The 18687-nt window shown below is 37.4% G+C and overlaps 2 protein-coding genes across 2 annotated transcripts; one reads left to right on the top strand and one right to left on the bottom strand.

The window, feature by feature from the left end:
* Nucleotides 1–852: 852 nt before the first annotated feature.
* On the bottom strand, nucleotides 853–6037 carry LOC146673422 (uncharacterized). Its single transcript, XM_085400951.1, has 11 exons — nucleotides 6021–6037; nucleotides 5737–5772; nucleotides 3659–3694; nucleotides 3491–3538; nucleotides 3106–3153; nucleotides 2742–2789; nucleotides 1996–2043; nucleotides 1722–1899; nucleotides 1533–1628; nucleotides 1303–1380; nucleotides 853–1104 (listed from the first exon to the last, which is right to left on the bottom strand). The coding sequence occupies exons 1-11, from the start codon at nucleotides 6035–6037 to the stop codon at nucleotides 853–855; spliced, it is 885 nt and encodes a 294-aa protein (XP_085257077.1).
* Nucleotides 6038–6200: 163 nt separating this feature from the next.
* On the top strand, nucleotides 6201–9292 carry LOC146673421 (heat shock 70 kDa protein 12A-like). Its single transcript, XM_085401714.1, has 4 exons — nucleotides 6201–6482; nucleotides 7009–7233; nucleotides 7303–7474; nucleotides 8033–9292. The coding sequence occupies exons 1-4, from the start codon at nucleotides 6201–6203 to the stop codon at nucleotides 9100–9102; spliced, it is 1749 nt and encodes a 582-aa protein (XP_085257840.1). The 3' UTR covers nucleotides 9103–9292.
* The last annotated feature ends 9395 nt before the right edge of the window (nucleotides 9293–18687 follow it).

Below are 18687 nucleotides of genomic sequence, written 5' to 3'. Positions count from 1 at the left end.
AGGCTCAGAGAGGGGTGGCCATCTGCGACTGGTTGGGATGAGAGAAGGAAGACGTGATAGAAGACATGCTGTGGAAGAGAGACAGAGATTAATAACACTTACAATTCAATGCAAAGAGGTCTATTAAAACATAGTGAGTGAGAAAGGTGAATGAAAAATAAAATACTCAATGCATCATTGGAATCCCCCTGCAGCCTACATCTATTGCAGCATAACTAAGTAACTAACAGTAACAGAGTTGCTAGAGACACAGAAATACTGTAAAAATACATAATGTTACAGTATGAATTGAACATGGATGCTGCAGAATGTAATATGCTAAACTGATTTTGAAGTGTAAAGTGGTGATATTCTATAGACATTTACTCTGTAGAACTTTACTCTGTTCAGGGACCTAGCAGTCGCAGACAGTGCAGTGTTGAGATCCCTACCAGGCTGTTTCAACCTCCACTCACCCCTTGCCTTATGTAACCTCAAGAACTCACTAGGGTGGGGTGATGTCTTAGTAATGTTTTACATCTTGGCTGCAGTGAATTTATACACACCTTGGTTGATCTGATGACTTGTATCATCAAAAGTGGGCCAGCGATCCTCAGGACAACCTCCAAGAGGAAAGCCTCCAATATGTTTTTTTTGTTTGTTTTTTTAAATCATCTGGAATTCTCTATCAATTACTCTAAAACTGAAGAAGCCTCTTGGATAACGCTCTATGTTGTCATTAAAAACCCAAAAGTAGTGCAGCTCTTGTCGTTTTGATCTCTCAAGGATATATTAAAAACACATTGCTCATTTTATTTCACAAACTAAATTGTAGTTCTCTTACTTGTACTTTCTAGAGATCTTCAGTCTGGTTCAAGTCTCGGTCCTGGTATGTCCAATGACATTAAGGACATTTTCAGAGTTGTCCTGGCAGAGTGCAATGGCAGAATCAGCTGTGATCCCTTGTGGGAAAAAGTTCCAAGCATCTTGCCCTGGATGATGATTTTTCCAGTCAGGCTGAAGAGGGGGATCGTTCAGCACCAATAAGCTGCTCAGCCAGAAGCACTTCCGGAAGAGCTTATTCTTGCTATCATCATGAGTTTGACCTTCCTGTCCGTGGAACCCCTGCCATTGAGAAATTATTCAAGTTTACATGACTACAAACAACATAAAAATTAAAAATAAAAAACCGCTGTTGTGTTTAAGTAACTGTTTCTTATTAAACACACAATTTAACATCTTGCAATTGGTTGCCTGTCCCACAAACGAGCAGTGTTATATATTTACAATGTCTGTAATGTTATGTCTGTAATTCCAACAAACCTGAGCAGCAGTGTCTTTGAAACCATAGTAAACAGCAAGCTGAAGGTTCTGAATGGTTAACTTTGTGTATTCATGAACCTGAAACAAATAATGAAACCTGTCATTGATCTTTATCACAGAAGATCCTTGAGGTGACTTTTGTTGTGGTTTGGCACTATATAAATAAAATTGAATTGGATTGAATTGAAGCTTCAGTGATCATGTTTAACACATACAAAACACATCAGTACCTTCCGAGACGCTTGAGTGTCCTCATTTAGGTTAAATGCTGACTGTATCAGTTCCTTCTTCTGCTTTGTTTCCCCTGCTCCACATTGAAATCCGTGCTATAATCGTCAGAGTGTATAAAAATATATATTTTTATAAGAATACAGTTCATACCACACTCTAATCTCACCTCTTCAGACTGTAAAATGCACCTGAATCAAATCTTTGATTTCCTCTGGGTTGTTCTGATCTGCCTGCAGATAAGGCTTGATTTTAGCCCAGTCCTTCCTCAGCTCTTCATACATCTCTTTCAGTCTGGTTTCATTCACTGGGTTGTTCATGTTTTCAGAGTTCCCCGTCTTTAGTGGAAGATCAACCTCTCCTGCCACTCTGGTAATAGTAATAGATAATGTTGAAAAAATGAACAGATGGCGTTGTCTGGAGCAACATACACAGCACTGTTAAATCAATGTTTCTGTACAGTACCTGTCTTTGAATGATTTCAATTCTTCTTCAGTTTCTTTATGTGCAGATCTGTGGAATATTGTTTGGTACAAATAAGTGATTTGTTTCTGTGCTCCACAGTTCACATGACTATAGATTAGGTATTTTTGGTTTCCCGGGTGGTTCTGATTTTCTTTATCATCTGAAAAATTTTGAATTAATAATTTCTCATGACCTTTGGAGTCTTTAGTTGCCAAATAAGCTATTTCGAATCTAAAAATTGGAATAAATCCACCAAACTAACTGTTTGGAATATCAGTGTTCACAAGCATACAGCCACACCAACAGAGGAGTTCCTTAAAGATGAAAACTGGAGAAATCAAAGACAGCAAGCAGTCATACATGTGAGATTTTAATAACAAGTTATGAACATGAATGCTTTGATATAAATATTTCATTGATGTGTCTGACACATTGTCATGCTCTAACATTAAGGTATAAATATTTCTGTAATTTCTGCAAAATGTAAACAACCAATACCTAAAATGTCTACAATCTGCACTTTTAATGCATGTCAGTTGTTTAATTATTTTTTTAAAACTCGAGAACAGGGTAGTAAAAGGGAAAAATGTATCTCTGTCCCAAATATTGTGAAGGTCACTGTTATTGAGGAAACACATGCTTCTATTATTAAAATAATAACTAAAATCATAAAAGTTGGCTGTCACCACAGCCTGGATGTGGATTTGAAACATTTTTATGTCTTTTTTGTATTGAAATGTGTTTACCTTTCTTGTTGGAGTTTGTCTTTGTAAAAGTCTTTCATCTCAACCAAACTGTTAGAACAATGAAAAAAAGGTTATTCCTGTACAGGTTCAATTTCAATTTCCATCCCTTTTTTAATTTAATTTAATTTTTATTTTTTTTAAAGCAGATCTCTTAGTAAAATAGTACTGTGTAAAAAAGTATTGTGCCTTTTTGGAAGAAATTCAACAATTCATTCAACAAAGTTTATGGATAGAAAAATGAAGTCTAAAATGAATTAATATTAGGAACAGAATGATCTAAATAATCATGTAAGTGTATGTTGAACAACAGTGAATATAAATACTGTTTCATGGGTGACAATAAAAATAGCATAAATGTAATTACCCTGCTTCTTTGAGTCTCACGTTGTAAAATGCTTCCATCTCACACAAACTATTTAAAAACATAAACAGATTAATCTGTTAAAACACATCAGATCACAAATTCATCATTAAACACAGATTATGTGAACAATATCAGATTGATAATTTTTAAACATAATACCAAACATATAAAAACCAACACTAACAGTTTAAATTCTACATTTGTCTTTCTTTACAAAGTAAATTGGTTTTGTTTGTTTTTGTAGACCACTGTTATTAAACTATATTGTGAAGTTAGTGATCAATCATCTGCAAAAGACTGCAAAATTTCACTGTTTAAAACAAGACTTTAACCATGTAAATGTAATTATGTTATGCAATATTTCACCAGATTATGCCAACAGTACCTCTCTTTGACTGAATTCAGTTGCTCCTCTTGATGTGTTATCAGCATACTGTGAGACAAATATACAGCATTTAAAACAAAAGTCTTGGTGAACAGATTAAAAAAAATCAAATAAAAAGAAGAAATGAGAAACTTGAGGCATTTATGAAAGAAGAGAAAAAATATTTACTTTGCCTGACAAAGTTTTTTTTCCATCTCAACCAAACTGTTTAAAAACATAATATAGAGGTTATTCACAATATGCAATATATTCAGTCAGCTCCATGATTAGAAATGAATGTGTGTCTACAGTTATGTGTATAAGAACCGCTTCAGTCTGAAAAACTGAGTCCACCACCTTATTCTGCAGTTTGTAGAACATCCATCAGCAGCAGCAGCCTGCAGTGGTCATTTCCTGTGTGACTTTATCAGCCAGAAGTCTTGTGCTTTGTTCACCTGCAGCTTTGCAAACCTAAGCCATTTAGCTATGTTCTTTTAGTGAGAAGAGGATTTTTCTTGCAACCCTTCCAAGCAGCCGTGCTTCTTCAGTCTTTTTTCTAATTGTGATGCCGTAAATGTTAACATTTAACTTGCTCACTGAGGCCTGTAGAGTTCCTGGGTTTGTTTCACAACCTTGTGATGAATTTGCTTCAATGCCCACTCCTAGGAAGACCGTCGTGTTCTCCAGCATATTGACATTATCTGTCCATATTTAATGATCCCCCACCCCTTGGTTATGGCTCCTGGATATTTCTTTAAGACACTCTGGCTAGCCCAGCCACGCCCAAAAGCGTACATATAAAACAGCTGTGCAAAAAAAACCCCAGCAATTGTTCACCACTTGATTGCACCTTGTTCTTTGTTTGGTACCATATGTCGTGGTGGTGTGTATCCGTTTACCTTTGTGGTGTGGGAGCCTGTCTTGGCAGCCTCCCAGGATTCTGTTGCCCCCAGTCCAAAAAAAAAAGAAAAAAGAAAAGCTCAGAAGCTGCAGTGATAGTATTTGCTGGTGCCTTGTTTTGCGCTCTCACATCCTGCAGTTCCTTCAGTCCCAGATGGAGGAAGTGATCCTGCATGGCATGGTGGTGATCAAGGGATTAGGGCAGTTTCTGCTGGACACGAGGCCGACTCCACTTTAATCTCAACGCACCTGAAGGGTACCCAGCAACTTAAAATTTGCATGCCAGGGCCCCTGGTTCCCCCCTGAGACCTGGACTTGTTCCTTGGCACCCTTCGGCTTCCTTCTCCTTCTTCCTTCTCCCTGGAGGATTAGTGAACACCATGCTCTGTTGGTCCACAGGAATTGCTGCAGGTAGTTTCTGGATGGAAAAAGGATGTTCATCTGGCTCAATCCAGCGATCCTGCCGAAGGCCTTGTCCAAATTTCACCTGTTCCAGTCCACTGAGCTACAGACAGCTTCCACTAAGAGCCTGGACCAGGAGGCGGCTCAGTGCCAGGCTGCCCTATGCTCAGGTCTATGAAGGGGGTGGGTGTGGGTTAGAAAAAACCTAAATTTCATGACCAACAAACTGCTAAAACGTCCCTTAGTGAGGTTATAGAGATGCTCACATTTTTGACCGTTTCTTATAAATTACTCATTGAAATTGGGAAAAATATTTTTAAAAAATTTCCTCTTGTCAGGTTTTCTTGCAAAACTCGTGTTTTTAATTTAATTAAGCATAAAATCAATCATACCACTCTGCAAAAGACTGCAACATTTCACTGTTTAAAACAACACTTTAACAATGTAAATGTAATTATGTGAGTTTAGACAGCAGACTTTGATGTTTCCCCAAATTATGCAAACAGTACCTTTCTTTGACTGAATTCAGTTCCTCCTTTTGATGGTTCACCACCATACTGTGAGGCAAATATACAGCATGTAAAACAAAAGTCTCAGTGAACAGATTTAAAAAAAAGAAGAAGAAATGAGAAACTTCAGGCTTTTATGAAAGATGAGAAAAAATGTTTACTTTGCCTGATGAAGTTTTTTTTCCATCTCAGCCAAACTGTTCAAAAACATCATAGAGAGGTTAATCACAGTACACACAAAAAATTTAGTAGTATTAGTTTCAGAGCAATGTTTATCGAGCTTTTTTAAAATGTAGAAGCTTATGATATGAAGATCATATAGCAAAATAGAGTATAATTCATGCAGTCTATCCTGTGTTCAGCTGTCGAAACTAAACCAGGTAAATGAAGCACTTTTAAACATTTCTGATCAGAAACATCAAATGATTTAAAAAAAAAAAAAGAATAAATCCTTACCTCAGCTCCTGTGGAGCAGCTGCTTTATTATAATCTCTATTTTGAAAGTAAAGAGGAAACACTGATATCACAGATGTAGGCAGATGATAAATGTCCAGAGAGGAAAAATGCTAAACCGTAGCTGTACACTACATATTCTGTCAAATCATTTCAAACTAACAAAAACTGATAAACAAAACTCTAAATTTCATTCAGTCATTTTCATGTTTAAATGGTTCTAATTAGTGTAAAAATTTTAATCTGCCAATTTATGCAGATGATAAAGGTTGATATAATGTACTTACCTGCTTTGAGTACTCATCGTGGTGTCTCCTGTTGTGTTTAGTGAAAGTCTTTTTCCAGTCTGACACAAGTAGGACTGTTACACTGAACTCCACAGACCAGGGGGTGGAGTTCAGTGAGGTCCGCCCCCTGGTTTGTCCATAAATACTCTGTAACTGCTGCTCTTCAGCACTGTTTCCACAATGGATAACTCGTACATCATAGCGATAGACTTTGGCACTGCATACAGTGGATATGCTTTCAGTCTGACAAAAAGAGAAGCAGAAATTGAACCTTGTTTAAAATACTGGGGTGAACAGGTTTCACTGAGGACCCCAAAGACTCCGACCTGCATCCTTCTTGATGAGCATGAAAAATTTCTCAGCTTTGGTTATGAAGCCCAGTCAGTTTATTTTAGAACACGAGGTGATGAAGCCAGAAAGAAATTCTTCTTTGAATGCTTCAAGATGTCCCTCTATGGCAAAGTAAGTGTAACGATCTGATTATATCAATATTCTTATATCATGGTTTAACACTTTGTGCTTTGTGTTGAATGTTTTAAATGTACTAATAAATAAATAAATATAGCTCAAGCATTTTACTGATCTACCTTACTAAGTGCATTAATGTTAAACATAAGTATTATCTTTTGGCCAGATCATTTTTGAAAAAGCCTTTTAACAGTATAAATAAAGGATATATAGATAGACAGATATAGTTATATACAACTGAAGCTGTAAATGAAGTAATAGGTTTGTAACTTCTGACATGAGAGTCTAAATCAAGCAATTAACAGCTAACAACACGACAGAAGTCCTTTGTCATGTTATTCATATCCAACCTGAGATTCTGACGTTTTGGGCAAAATGCATTTATATTAAAAATCGATTCGGGATTTTAATGAATCGATATCACGTTATCCAAGTAAGAATTGATTTTAATCGACAAATTGATTATCAAAACCCACTTCTATTACAAACCTATTAACTAATATCCAGTCTGCCATCATAGAAGCTTAACAGTGATGTGACAATTGAAGCTGCAAATGGACGGTCAATGAAGGCACTGAAGGTGTTCACTGAAGCTCTGAGACACCTGAAGGAGGACGCTCTGAAATTCATCTCAGAAAATGCTGGTGGGAAGCAGTTCATAGCCTCTGACTTCACCTGGGTGGTGACTGTACCGGCCATCTGGGATCCTTCAGCAAAACAGTTCATGAGAGAAGCTGCGACACAGGTAACAAAGACAATATGTACTGTACAGCTGTTTTAAAGAGAAAAGGACTAATTTACCTTTGATTTATAGGCAGGTATTGTTACCGCAGGAAAGGAAGACAGACTGGTCATTGCACTGGAACCAGAAGCAGCCTCAGTCTGGTGTAAGAAGCTGCCAGCTGATGGTTTTAAAACAGAAAATAACAGCAGAGTCACATTCGAACAGGCTTCAGGAACACAATACATTGTGGTGGACTGTGGAGGTACTCTATGTTTTCAAAGTGCAGTTTTTCTTACTTTTTTATGTTTTTCATGGTTTGAAAGAGGAGTCCAGACGCTTTTCTTTCCATTTACATTTTACTCATACAATGATGTTTTTTGCCAAAGTTTACAGGAGTTCAGATAATTTAAGTTTATCAATGTATTATTAATACAATGAAGATAATTTAGTCAGAACACATCTCCCACATAATGTTGTGTTTTGGATATTTATTTATGTTAGCCTGAGAGGATGAAACTAAAATCATGCAGGTCTCACAGTTAAAACATTAAATCGACCAGTGTTAGTTGATACCACTGGCTGATACCAGATAACTAAATTGATATTGCTCCCAAAATTTAGAGAATCAAATACAGGGAAGTTAAACTAAGAAAACACGAGTTTGGTGCTGGTGTCCTTACACACTTGTGTATAGTTCTGCGTATTCACCAGTGAGTGATAAAGGTTGTAAAGTCTGCATTAGGAGGGTGGAGGAGAGAAGGATTTGTAAAGATGCTATCACTTGTCACTTTTATTTTTAATTACTTCCTGTGTGTTGCAGGTGGAACCATTGACATCACTGTTCATGAAGTCCTGGAGGGAGGAGCCCTGAAAGAGCTGCACAAGGCCTCTGGAAATGATTTGGGGGGACAAACTGTGGATAAAAAATTCAAAGAGTTTCTCAGAGAAATCTTCAGTGATAGTTTGTGGGATGAATATGAAAAAGAGCATCCAGCAGAGCTGCAGAAGATGATGTATGATATCTCAGTTTTAAAAGAAATTGATGATGATGTGGACATCAGCTGCCCATATAACCTGGGTGAAATGGCAAAAAAAAAGCAGGAAATGGAAAAGTTTTTTGAATCAGTGAGAGGTGCTTCCTGGAATCAAGGAGCCATCAAAATCTCAAAACAGAAAGTAAGATCTTTCTTTGCTGAGAGTCTGAATGGCATCACCAAGAGTCTCAGAGAAATCCTGAAGAAAGGTTTCACCATTAAGTACATTCTGTTAGTTGGAGGCTACGCTAGAAGCCTGATTCTGCGTCAGCATGTTACCAATCACTTTGGTGATCAGTGTAAAGTTCTGTGTCCTTCTCATCCTCAAGAAGCAATCATGAAGGGAGCTGTGCTGTTTGGAAGAAACCCAGCATTGGTGGCATCTCGAATAAGTGCCTTTACTTACGGGGTTTCTTTGTCTCTTAGGTTTGATGCATCCAAGCATAGAGCAGACAAGAGATACACAAATAAAGAGGGCGAGTGGTGTGATGGTATTTTCTGTGTACTGGTGAAGGAAAATGAGGAAGTGGGCTGGGATAAAACCAGTGAGTACAGCTGCACTCCAATAGAAAGAGATCAGACAGCGATTACCTTTGCATTTTATCGCACAGAGAGAAATATCCAAGGACTAATGTATGTGGATGAGTGGGGAGTAGAGAAAATTGGTTCTATTATTCTTGAGTCACCTGTCACAGCACGCGGCATGAATCGTGAAATCAAACTACAAATCAAGTTTGGTGCCACAGAAATTACGGTCACAGCCATAGATGTAGATTCAGGTTCAACCGTTAAAACTGAGCTCGACTTCATGGCTAAATCAATGAGATCAATCAGAAACAACGTGTGGCAGAAGTGAATTCATGAAACATTATGGACAAACAAATAAATATATTGATGTTAGAGTCACTGCTGTACTTAAGCTATAATAGGTACTCTAACAGTTTCTTTTCTGTATCACACAAGTAGTGAAAACATCTTCTTATGAGATCTAATGAGAACCTGTGTGCAGTTACACTGAAGTTTATTAAATCATTTTTGTTTTATTAGTACAGATCATTCTTACAGCCAACAAGTGTGTGTCTGTGTGTGTGTGTGTGTGGGGGGGGGGGGGGGGGGGATGCACAGTTCTGCATCCTTGCTCATCGAGCTTGGTGTTGCATGTTAGTGATTTATAGAGGGAAATGGGAAAAAATGGCTGCGTGGAATTGTCTTTATCAGTGCATGTGTGAGTTAAGGGTGGTTATGGCCTTTGGTAATAAACAATAGGGGGTCCGTGTCCCTCTTGGGGGGACACTCCCATAGGGTTTAAATCTGGGACTCTCCACCATTTGACTCTAGATCTGACGAAGTTTCTTGAAACTTAGAGAAGTCCAGACGCTTTTCTTTCCATTTACATTCTACTCATACAATGATGTTTTATGCCAAAGTTTACAGGAGTTCAGATAATTTAAGTTTATCAATGTATTATTAATACAATGAAGATAATTTAGTCAGAACACATCTCCCACATAATGTTGTGTTTTGGATATTTATTTATGTTAGCCTGAGAGGATGAAACTAAAATCATGCAGGTCTCACAGTTAAAACATTAACTCGACCAGAGTTAGTTGATACCACTGGTTGATACCAGATAACTAAACTGTATGTTTAAAATATCAAATTATATCCAAATTATATCAATCACGGTAGCCATGTTTATATAGGTTCTCCTCGTGTATTGTGTGGAGTATGTAATGATGGGAATTAGGTGAATTATGTGGGATCAATAAGATGTTGAGCAGGGGTAGGAATTAACAAGTATGTTCATACTTCTTCCTACTCCTTTTCAGACCAAACATTGTTACATTATGTCAGACGATTTTGTTTTATTTCATTATATACTTTTTGCTTATCTGAACACATACATGTGTGTGCGTATATCTACATATATATTCGTATCTGTAAATGAAAATATATGTAGTGTGTATATATTGTTTTTTTTGTTTTATATGTCTGAAACAAATAAAGATACAATACAATACAATATTGCTCCCAAAATTTAGAGAATCAAATACAGGGAAGTTGAACTAAGAAAACATGAGTTTGGTGCTGGTGTCCTTACACACTTCTGTATAGTTCTGTGTATTCACCAGTGAGTGATGAAGGTCGTAAAGTCTGGAAGCATTTTTGCTTTATTACCATTAAATTATTACCATTAAAAAAGTACAGATCATTCTTACAGCCATTTAAAGCAGACACAGACTTCCCCAAGACATCAAACTGTATAAATAAAACTTGTGTATAATTCAATCCACCTTGACACACCTGGAATTTTGATTTCTCTTTTTCTTTTCTTCATAAAAATGCTAAACTGTACCTTAAAGTCCAAAGACTTTGCTTATTTTAAATCCTTCAAAATGTATAATTTTTAATATTTTTATTAGCGTATGGTTCCTGTATATATGTTTTACAATCTACCCAGTGAGTCAACAATTCTTAAATAATTTAACCAAAATTACATAGAACAAAATTTAAATAATGTTATTGAGAAGTTATTTTGAAGAATTACTTCTATTACTTTAATTTGAATGATAATTGGGACATAAAAAGTTACATTTATCCAATCTGGGGGAAAAAATGTTGATGTTTTTTCTTCCAAAATAAGTGTCAAAATGTTTTTCCCCCTTGGAAGGTCACAGTTACTGCTATCAGTGCTCATTGCTAATACCTAATAATAACTAGACCCTGTATCATAATGATCCTGTACAACACCCATTATTGCTTGTTTGACCTCAATAAAGGGCTTTAATGTGTTGTTTTAAAGTCATTGTTCAATAAAATATTTTATTTTTTTAAGTTATGAACATGTTTCTTCCTGTAAGGAAATTAGTTGTCTTTATAACCTGTGGACTCATCGCATTCCCTTATATATGAGGTGGAGTAGGAGGGTCTTCGTCCACTTCCAGTAACAATAACAAACTAATTTCTTGGTTAGTTTTGTAACTCACCAAAATGACCAATCACATTGTCTAAATGATCATGACATTTGGTAACAAATCCTTTCCAGTTTAAACCAACTAGAAAACTGTCAAAACCACATTACCCTTATTATCAGTGTCAAACTATGCTGTAAACAACAGGTAAACAGAAAATTATTTAAGAATATTATCATGAAATTATTGTAAAAAAACAAAATTGCTTTATTTTACAATCTTTATGACTCTGGAAGGGAAATTTAATAGTGGTAAAGTTACCCGTTTACCGACTGCCAGAAGCAGTTCCAGGCTTGAGATCCAGTGGAGACTGATCTCCACTCTTCTGATCTGACCTCCCGATCAGCTGAACTGCTAACAGACATTAATGAGATCATCGGATGTAAATTAACAGCTGGACCTAAAAACAAATGCAAGCTCTCAACCCTTAAATGTTAAATTTCTTTCTTACTTTTCAGATATGTTCACTGCAGTGGATGCCTGGTTGTGTGTTGCTTAACTGTGGAACATGTGGCACCAGGATGTCCTACAGGAAGTATGTGAATGTGACACTTTGGGCAATGTTCTGCTGGCAAACCTTGGATCCTGCCCTCCATGTGGATGTTACCACCTACCTAAGAACTGTTGCAGCAAAAATGGTTTAGGAACATGTTGAGGAGCACAACAACCAGTTTGAGATGTTGACTTGGCTCCGAAATTCCCCAGATCCTAATCTGATTGAGCACTTGTGGGATGTCCTGGAGAGACATGTCTGATCCATGGAGGCTCACCTCACGGCTTACAGGACTTTTGCTAACATCTTGGTGCAGATGCCACAGTACATTCAGGGGTCTAGAGGAGTCCATGCATTAACAGGACATGGACTGTTTGGCCAGCAAAATGGGGACCAACACAGGTAGGTAGGTAGGTAGGTAGGTAGGTAGGTAGGTAGGCAAATGGTCATAATGTTATGCCAATTTGGTGTGTAAAAATGTACAGAAATACATTTTCAAAGACTCAAAAAAAAGTCCAAACTGTCGTTTTTTTTTTTTTTTTTAATTGATTTCGATATAAAACTCATAAACAGGAACTCTGTCACTTTATTATATTTCATTACAATAAAAACTTAAGTTATATCAGTTTAAAAACGTATAAACATTGATTGATTAGAATAAAATTTATTACTGAATAAGTTTCTTAGCTGATTTCTAATCGCTGTATTGTTAGTCAATGTCCAACAGAGGGCAGAGCAGCACTGTAAAACAGTGTAAAGCAAAGCGGAAAAAAATGGTGAAGCATTTAATTCCATCAGTGTCTTATCCTAGTAGCACACAATCACAAAACAACAAACAGAGACATCCCAGATTCATGAAACCTCTTGAGGACAACAAACTCACCCTCAACACTAACAAGACAAAGGAGATGAGAGTGGACACGACAAAGAACAGGAGGACTCACCAGCTGCTGTTTATCCAGGGCCTGGTCGTCTACATCTCTGAGGACCTCATGTGGACACTGAACACCACACAGCTGGTCAAGAAGGCTCAACAGGGGCTGTATTTTCTGAGGAGGCTGAGGAAATCTGGTATGATGGCCAAGATCCTCAGCAGGTTCTACAGCTGCACCGTGCAAGCACCCTGATCAGCTGCATCACTGCATGGCACGGCAGCAATACTTCTATGGACCGTAAACGCCACAAACGGTGAAACTGTTTCCTGGTTGTTGATGTTTGTTCTAAAGATGTTGTTGATGAGACTTTGTAGAAAGCAGCTGGTCTGAGTGATGTGATCAGAGTGCAGTAGATAATGTCTGACAGCAGTTTGAAGAGGAAATGGATTCTGTTCTGTTCTTCACTCATCACCTACCTGACACCTCACACCTGTTTCTCACCTGCAGGTCAGACAGGAGGACACACATACTACAGTGAAAACTCAACGCTGCTTTGCAGCCATCTACATTCATTGTATTCTTTCTTTGAACTGTGAGTAAAGTAGCGTATCACATCAACCAGAGATGGTTGTATATCCATCCATTCACTTCCGCTTATCCTTTTCAGAGTCGTGGCTGTCAGCTGTCATAGGGCGAGAGGCAGGGTACACCCTGGACGGGTCGCCAGTCTGTCGCAGGGCTAACACACAGTGACAGACAACCATTTGCACTCACATTCACTTGCACATTCCCACCTAGTGGCAATTTGGATTATCTAATTAACCTATCCCCACAAGTTGCATGTCTTTGGACGGTGGGAGGAAGCCAGAGTAACTGGAGGGAACCCACAAAATCACGGGGAGAACATGCAAACTCCAGACAGAAAGACCCCGGCCTGATGGTGGAATTGAACTCAGGACCTCCTCGTTGTGCTATGAGGTGACTTTTGTTGTGATTTGGTGCTATATAAATAAAATTGAGACTGCTGCATCAGTAAAGGACTTATAATAAGGACAATATAAATACAATGTCATGCACATGTGCATCTTGTAAGCTCTGTGAGGAAATGATCTTCAACCTGGCAGTCTAAAGTAATGCAAGAAAGAAAGACCTGTCCTGCATTTAAGGCCTGAGCCCCACAGATCATACAACAAGTGAGAAGTGAGAAGACAAGTGAAAAGTGCTCAAAGTCCTTGACTTATCAGTGTTTATGTTTTTAGAAAAATGAATGAAAAGTGAAATAATTTCAACATATTTTAGGAGCTTGTTAAATTCTGTACTTACCGTTCAACTAAATGTGTCCTCTTTAAACGCTATAAGCTGGTTATACACATGCATTGATCAAGAAATATGATCATTACAACAGTCCAAGCAGCTTTGACCACATCCAGACTCTACACGCACAGATAAGCATGAAAGTTGTATTGATCACAGTTTTTACTCATGTATATCTCTTCTTATAGAGGAGGAAGAGTCCAAAGACATAAACTTGATGGTAGCTTTATGTGATTTCACCTAGAGTCATTTCTGATAAACCACCTCCAGAAGCTTCCGGATAAACTGCATTTTGTATGACTGAAACACAGATCCTTTCATACTAAGCCATCTGCATAGATGTCTGTTAAGAGCAGTGCACACGTCATAAATGTCAGAAGTCCACATAAATGGCATTCCTGAGCTCTGACCTATAGAGGTTCCCAAAGCTCCAGCAGCTGTTTATCTTGTAATGAACTAATTTGTTAAAATTGATTTGTTTCTATCTGCATATTAAGAGAAAATCAGCAGTGAAGCTTCTGTTGGTCCATCTCAGACACACACAGTGATCTTTATGGCATTAAAAGGGTTTCAAATGACTTAAATCACCAATTCATAATAACCTATTTGAATAACAAATGAAATCCCCTGGATTCTTTTATTCTTTTGGATATCTTTTTTTGTGTGTGTTTTCAGTTTAACTTGGCACAGAGTCATGAAGCAGTGGGGGAACAAAACAGAGCCAAGTTCCTTCTAAAGCATTGGCTTCAAATTAAATGAAATACTTAAAAGCCAGTGATTTTTCTTGATCTTTGTGAGGATTTATGTTAGAGAGACTAAAAGTTTCCCCACTCTGATACACTTGGGTCAGTGCATATTCATGGTCAGAACATAAAGAAGAAAACAGACTTCAGTCTTCTTGTCTGTGCCTGCAGAGCCCATCTTTAAAAACAGCTGCTGTAAACCTTCACAGCTCTCAGAAAGTGAGACGTGTTTTCTTGAGGATACTTGTTCACAGTGATTTATGATTAAAAGAAGCTACACACAAAAATACCCAGTGTAGAGAGAAGACAAGAGGGGAGCAGCAAAAGTAGAGACTTAGATCTAAATAGTTGAAGTTAACTAAATTGATCAGACTCAACAGTGTATTTTACAAACCCCTGAACATGTGATGTCTTATCAGCTAGCAGCTGAATGCATTCCAGTCAAATTCAGATTACTGTGTGTGTGTGTGTGTGTGTGTGTGTCAAGACAGATTTTGTTTGTGGCTCTTTACTTTTCATCACCTTCACACATTCCTCCTGTCAGTCAATACTCAGGGTTTGATAAATATGCTTAAAGAGCAGAATAAATGTTAGAAATCCATAAACAAATGTCTGTCCTGTTTATAGGTACAGCTCATAGTGTTTATAACTGACCTCCAGAGTCAACTTCATAACTTGTTCACTTTTTCTGTGTATTTAACAGAGTAAAACCTGCAGCAAAACCTATGATAATCCATCTGAGTAATGCACAATGAGTTATATTTCATTAAAATATTCCTTTTTATGGATTAAAATTGGAGAATAAATGTTGGAAACTTTCCATGTGACCAACAGTTGCTGCAGGCTTCGGGTGGAGCCCAACCCCCCACCTCTCTCATTTCTTGTAAAACAAAACTTACTGCTTAACTTTCGTTTCCTCTGTGAGTTTTTTTTTCATACTCATAAATAAATACATAAATAAATACTTATAAATAAACTATGAAATCCCATGAACTGCAAAAAGCTCCAGTAGCTCAATTGTTGCAACTGTCAAGATCCTGAGTCTGTTGACCCAGTGTTTTGAGTTTTAGATTATTTTAGTGTTTTTGGTTCATATTTAAGTCCTGTGTTTAAGTTCCCCTCACCCTTTAGGTATTTCATATTTGCGTGCCTTATATTATCAAGTTCATGTTGTCATATCTGCAGCCAATCCTGTTTTATTGTCAAAGTCCCTGTCCTGTGTGCAGTGTGTCTAGTTTTGCTTCCCCTTGTCTCGTCAGGTCTGATTGGTGTTCCCACCTGTTCCCCATCCTTCCATTATCTCGCTGTGTACTTATGTCCTCTGTCTTTCTTTGTTCAGTGTCAGGTTGTCTGTTGTTCCTTGGCATGTTTCCGTGTTGCCAGGATTTTCCATGTTCAGGTTTTTTATCACGTTCAGGGTTTTGTTCTTTCTGTTTTGGGTCTCCCAGTTTAGTTCTAGTTAGTTTCTTTCCATTCTGCATTTGCCTTTTGTTTTTGTACCTTTTTCATCAGCCTTATTAAACAGCTCACCTTTTGTTAATATCAAGTTCCTTTGTGTTCGCATTTTGGGTCCACTCTTCACAAATTCATACAGTCTGCTTCAGCACACTGCGAACGCAACTTTATAACTTGTGCACTTTTTTTCTGTGTATTTAACAGAGTAAAACCTGCAGCAAAGCTTAATCCATCTGGGTAATGCACAATGAGTTATATTTCATTAACATGTTTTTTATGGATTAAAATAGGAGAATAAATGTTGGAAACTTTCCATGTGACCAACAGTTGCTGCAGGCTGTGGGTGGAGCCCCATCTCTCTCATTTCTTGTAAAACAAAACTTACTGCTTAACTTTCGTTTCCTCTGAGAGTTTTTTTTTTTCACACTCAGTGACTTATAAATACACTATCCATGAACTGCAAAAAGCTCCAGTAGAATTTTGTTGTTGTTGTTGTTCTGAGGTAATCTTGGCACTGAAGCTCCACACAACACAAAGAAGAGACTTGTTGACATGAGAACAAACTTTCCTCAAATTTGAAATTCAAATCTTTCATGTTTTACTAAAATATGTGGTACAGATTTGCCTGACCGGACTCCTCTACTCCCAATTTGTAGTGTCTGATTAGTCGTGGTCAAAATGTTTATTTGACTTAAGTGCATTTAACTTCAAAAGCAGAATAAACACTTGTGTTTAGGGTGTTTAGGGTGAGAGCTTCAGTTTATCCTTCTGACAGAGTAACACACTCACATCCCACTAAGTAGCTTCCTCTACTCCCAATTATACACAGTTTATATTAAAACCATGGCTGAAAAACTCTTCCAAGACATAAATCCCACTTTAGTTTGTTTTGTGTCTTTTTGTCCATGGTGTCTTCTGCACCTCGTTGTGGCGAGCCAATAGGAATGAATGACACTTGAGTGGACAGAGGTGTACATGTGATAGCTCTGCATAACGACTACTTTGCAACGGATTAGGCAGAACAGTGAATCTCTGTTGGCTGATTTCTCACAAAAACAGTCCAACATAGGTCTCACATTAGCAATTAGCAGCGATGAGAAACAACTTCAACTCCAGACATTTTTTTTTTGTTTGTTTTTGTTTTCTTTGGAGGGGGTGCTTCTTCTTCTACACCAAATTAGATACCTTCTTACTCAAATTTTGCACTTTACTAATTCATAGTCTCTCCTCGTTGGACTATTTCCTATCTTCAGAGTTGCTTAAAATAATGTTTAACAGGCAAATAGTGTATTTCTAAATTCTGCTAATGTACATAAACACAGTTATACAACAAGACTTTTCTCATGAGCTGTGATTGGGGATGATGACAGATAAAACAAAAACACGCACAGTCACTATGGCTGAGTGCTTTCTCAGAGCGAGTTCCACCCTACAGATGAGAGACAGATGACAGACAGAGACATTGTGTGCCGCTCACTGTTTTTTGGTTTTTGGTTTTTTTGGTATGAGTGAAATAAAACTATGTCCTTTATGGAAGTAAAAAGGTTCCTGTTTAAGTCTCAAATTACACATGTTTCTCTTGACGGTCAGCTGTAAACCTCTTCAGTACTTATTTTGGATTGTTTTTGATGATTAAATTATCACAATAAATTACAACAGTTGAAAGTATTAGCAGAAGTGTAAGAGTAAAATCAACAGATCAAGGTTATTTTATTTTATTTTTGAAAGTATTAGCAGAAGTGTGGATTTACAATTGAAAATCAGCTGAGATAACAAAGATGACCGTATCTATCTTCTGGATTAGTTAATAAGAGTAGACCCACATAAACAGACTCCAGTGTCACCTTGTTAAAGAGCAATGTGTAACACAACACTCTTCATTTGATTCTTCATGAAACCCCTTTTATCTCATGATTTTATTTTAATTTTTTGTTATTGGCTTTTTGCTTTGAAAGACTTAAAAACATGACGGAAGAGACTCTTGAACTTGATGATCAATGACTTTATCTGGACAATAGATTTCTGAATAAAACAGGCTCTTCAGCTCTGAATGTTTTTGATTCTAACGTTTATTCTGCCCTTTCACTATTTAATAAACCCAGAGAGTTGACTGACAGGAGCCCAGACCCTGGACAGGTCACCAGTCTGATGCAGGACCAACAGACCATTAGCACCTGCAGCAACTAACATGTCTGTCTTTGGACTTTGGGAAGAAACTTTGTTGCCAGAGACCGTCCACAGAGACACAGGGAGAACACACTGAATGGCTGGGTAAATTCAAAGGCTGGCAGCAGTTTCACTTCATTTAAAACATCTTAAATTATATTGATATTTTATTAGTGACAATATTAGAAAAAAAATGCACCAAGTACATCAAAATTACAACATTAACTCGTTGAAACATTATGTATTATATTCTAGAAAGTGCCCTTTTCTTGGATGTTTTCCACTTTCAAACAGGTGAATGTCAGTTCCCATTCAGGTGCTCCATGGAGACTGACACATCCAGGAACTATTTTCCAAATAACTGCATGGTGTGTCCGTTTGTCAGTGGTTGGATACTTTGTTTTTGTAATACACACCCTCACA

The sequence above is a fragment of the Rhamphochromis longiceps genome, linkage group LG3 (genome assembly GCF_057381845.1).
Source record: "Rhamphochromis longiceps isolate RC_006_pf linkage group LG3, R_longiceps_female_GT1.1, whole genome shotgun sequence".
Classification (NCBI taxonomy): Eukaryota; Metazoa; Chordata; class Actinopteri; order Cichliformes; family Cichlidae; genus Rhamphochromis; species Rhamphochromis longiceps.
The sequence above is the reverse complement of the archived record's forward strand: the minus strand, read 5'-3'. Positions and strand labels throughout refer to the sequence as shown.

What these genes read in the sequence shown, in the direction of transcription:
- LOC146673422 (XM_085400951.1), bottom strand. An exon ending in AAATCAAAGATTTGATTCAG is followed by an intron (nt 1,629 to 1,721) that starts GTGCATTTTACA and finishes TGACGATTATAG; the next exon opens with CACGGATTTCAATGTGGAGC. An exon ending in TCAAAGACACTGCTGCTCAG is followed by an intron (nt 1,105 to 1,302) that starts GTTTGTTGGAAT and finishes TCTCAATGGCAG; the next exon opens with GGGTTCCACGGACAGGAAGG.
- LOC146673421 (XM_085401714.1), top strand. Translation starts at nt 6,201, where the DNA reads ATGGATAACTCGTACATCATAGCGATAGACTTTGGCACTGCATACAGT. An exon ending in AGATGTCCCTCTATGGCAAA is followed by an intron (nt 6,483 to 7,008) that starts GTAAGTGTAACG and finishes CTGCCATCATAG; the next exon opens with AAGCTTAACAGTGATGTGAC. An exon ending in TGAGAGAAGCTGCGACACAG is followed by an intron (nt 7,234 to 7,302) that starts GTAACAAAGACA and finishes TTTGATTTATAG; the next exon opens with GCAGGTATTGTTACCGCAGG.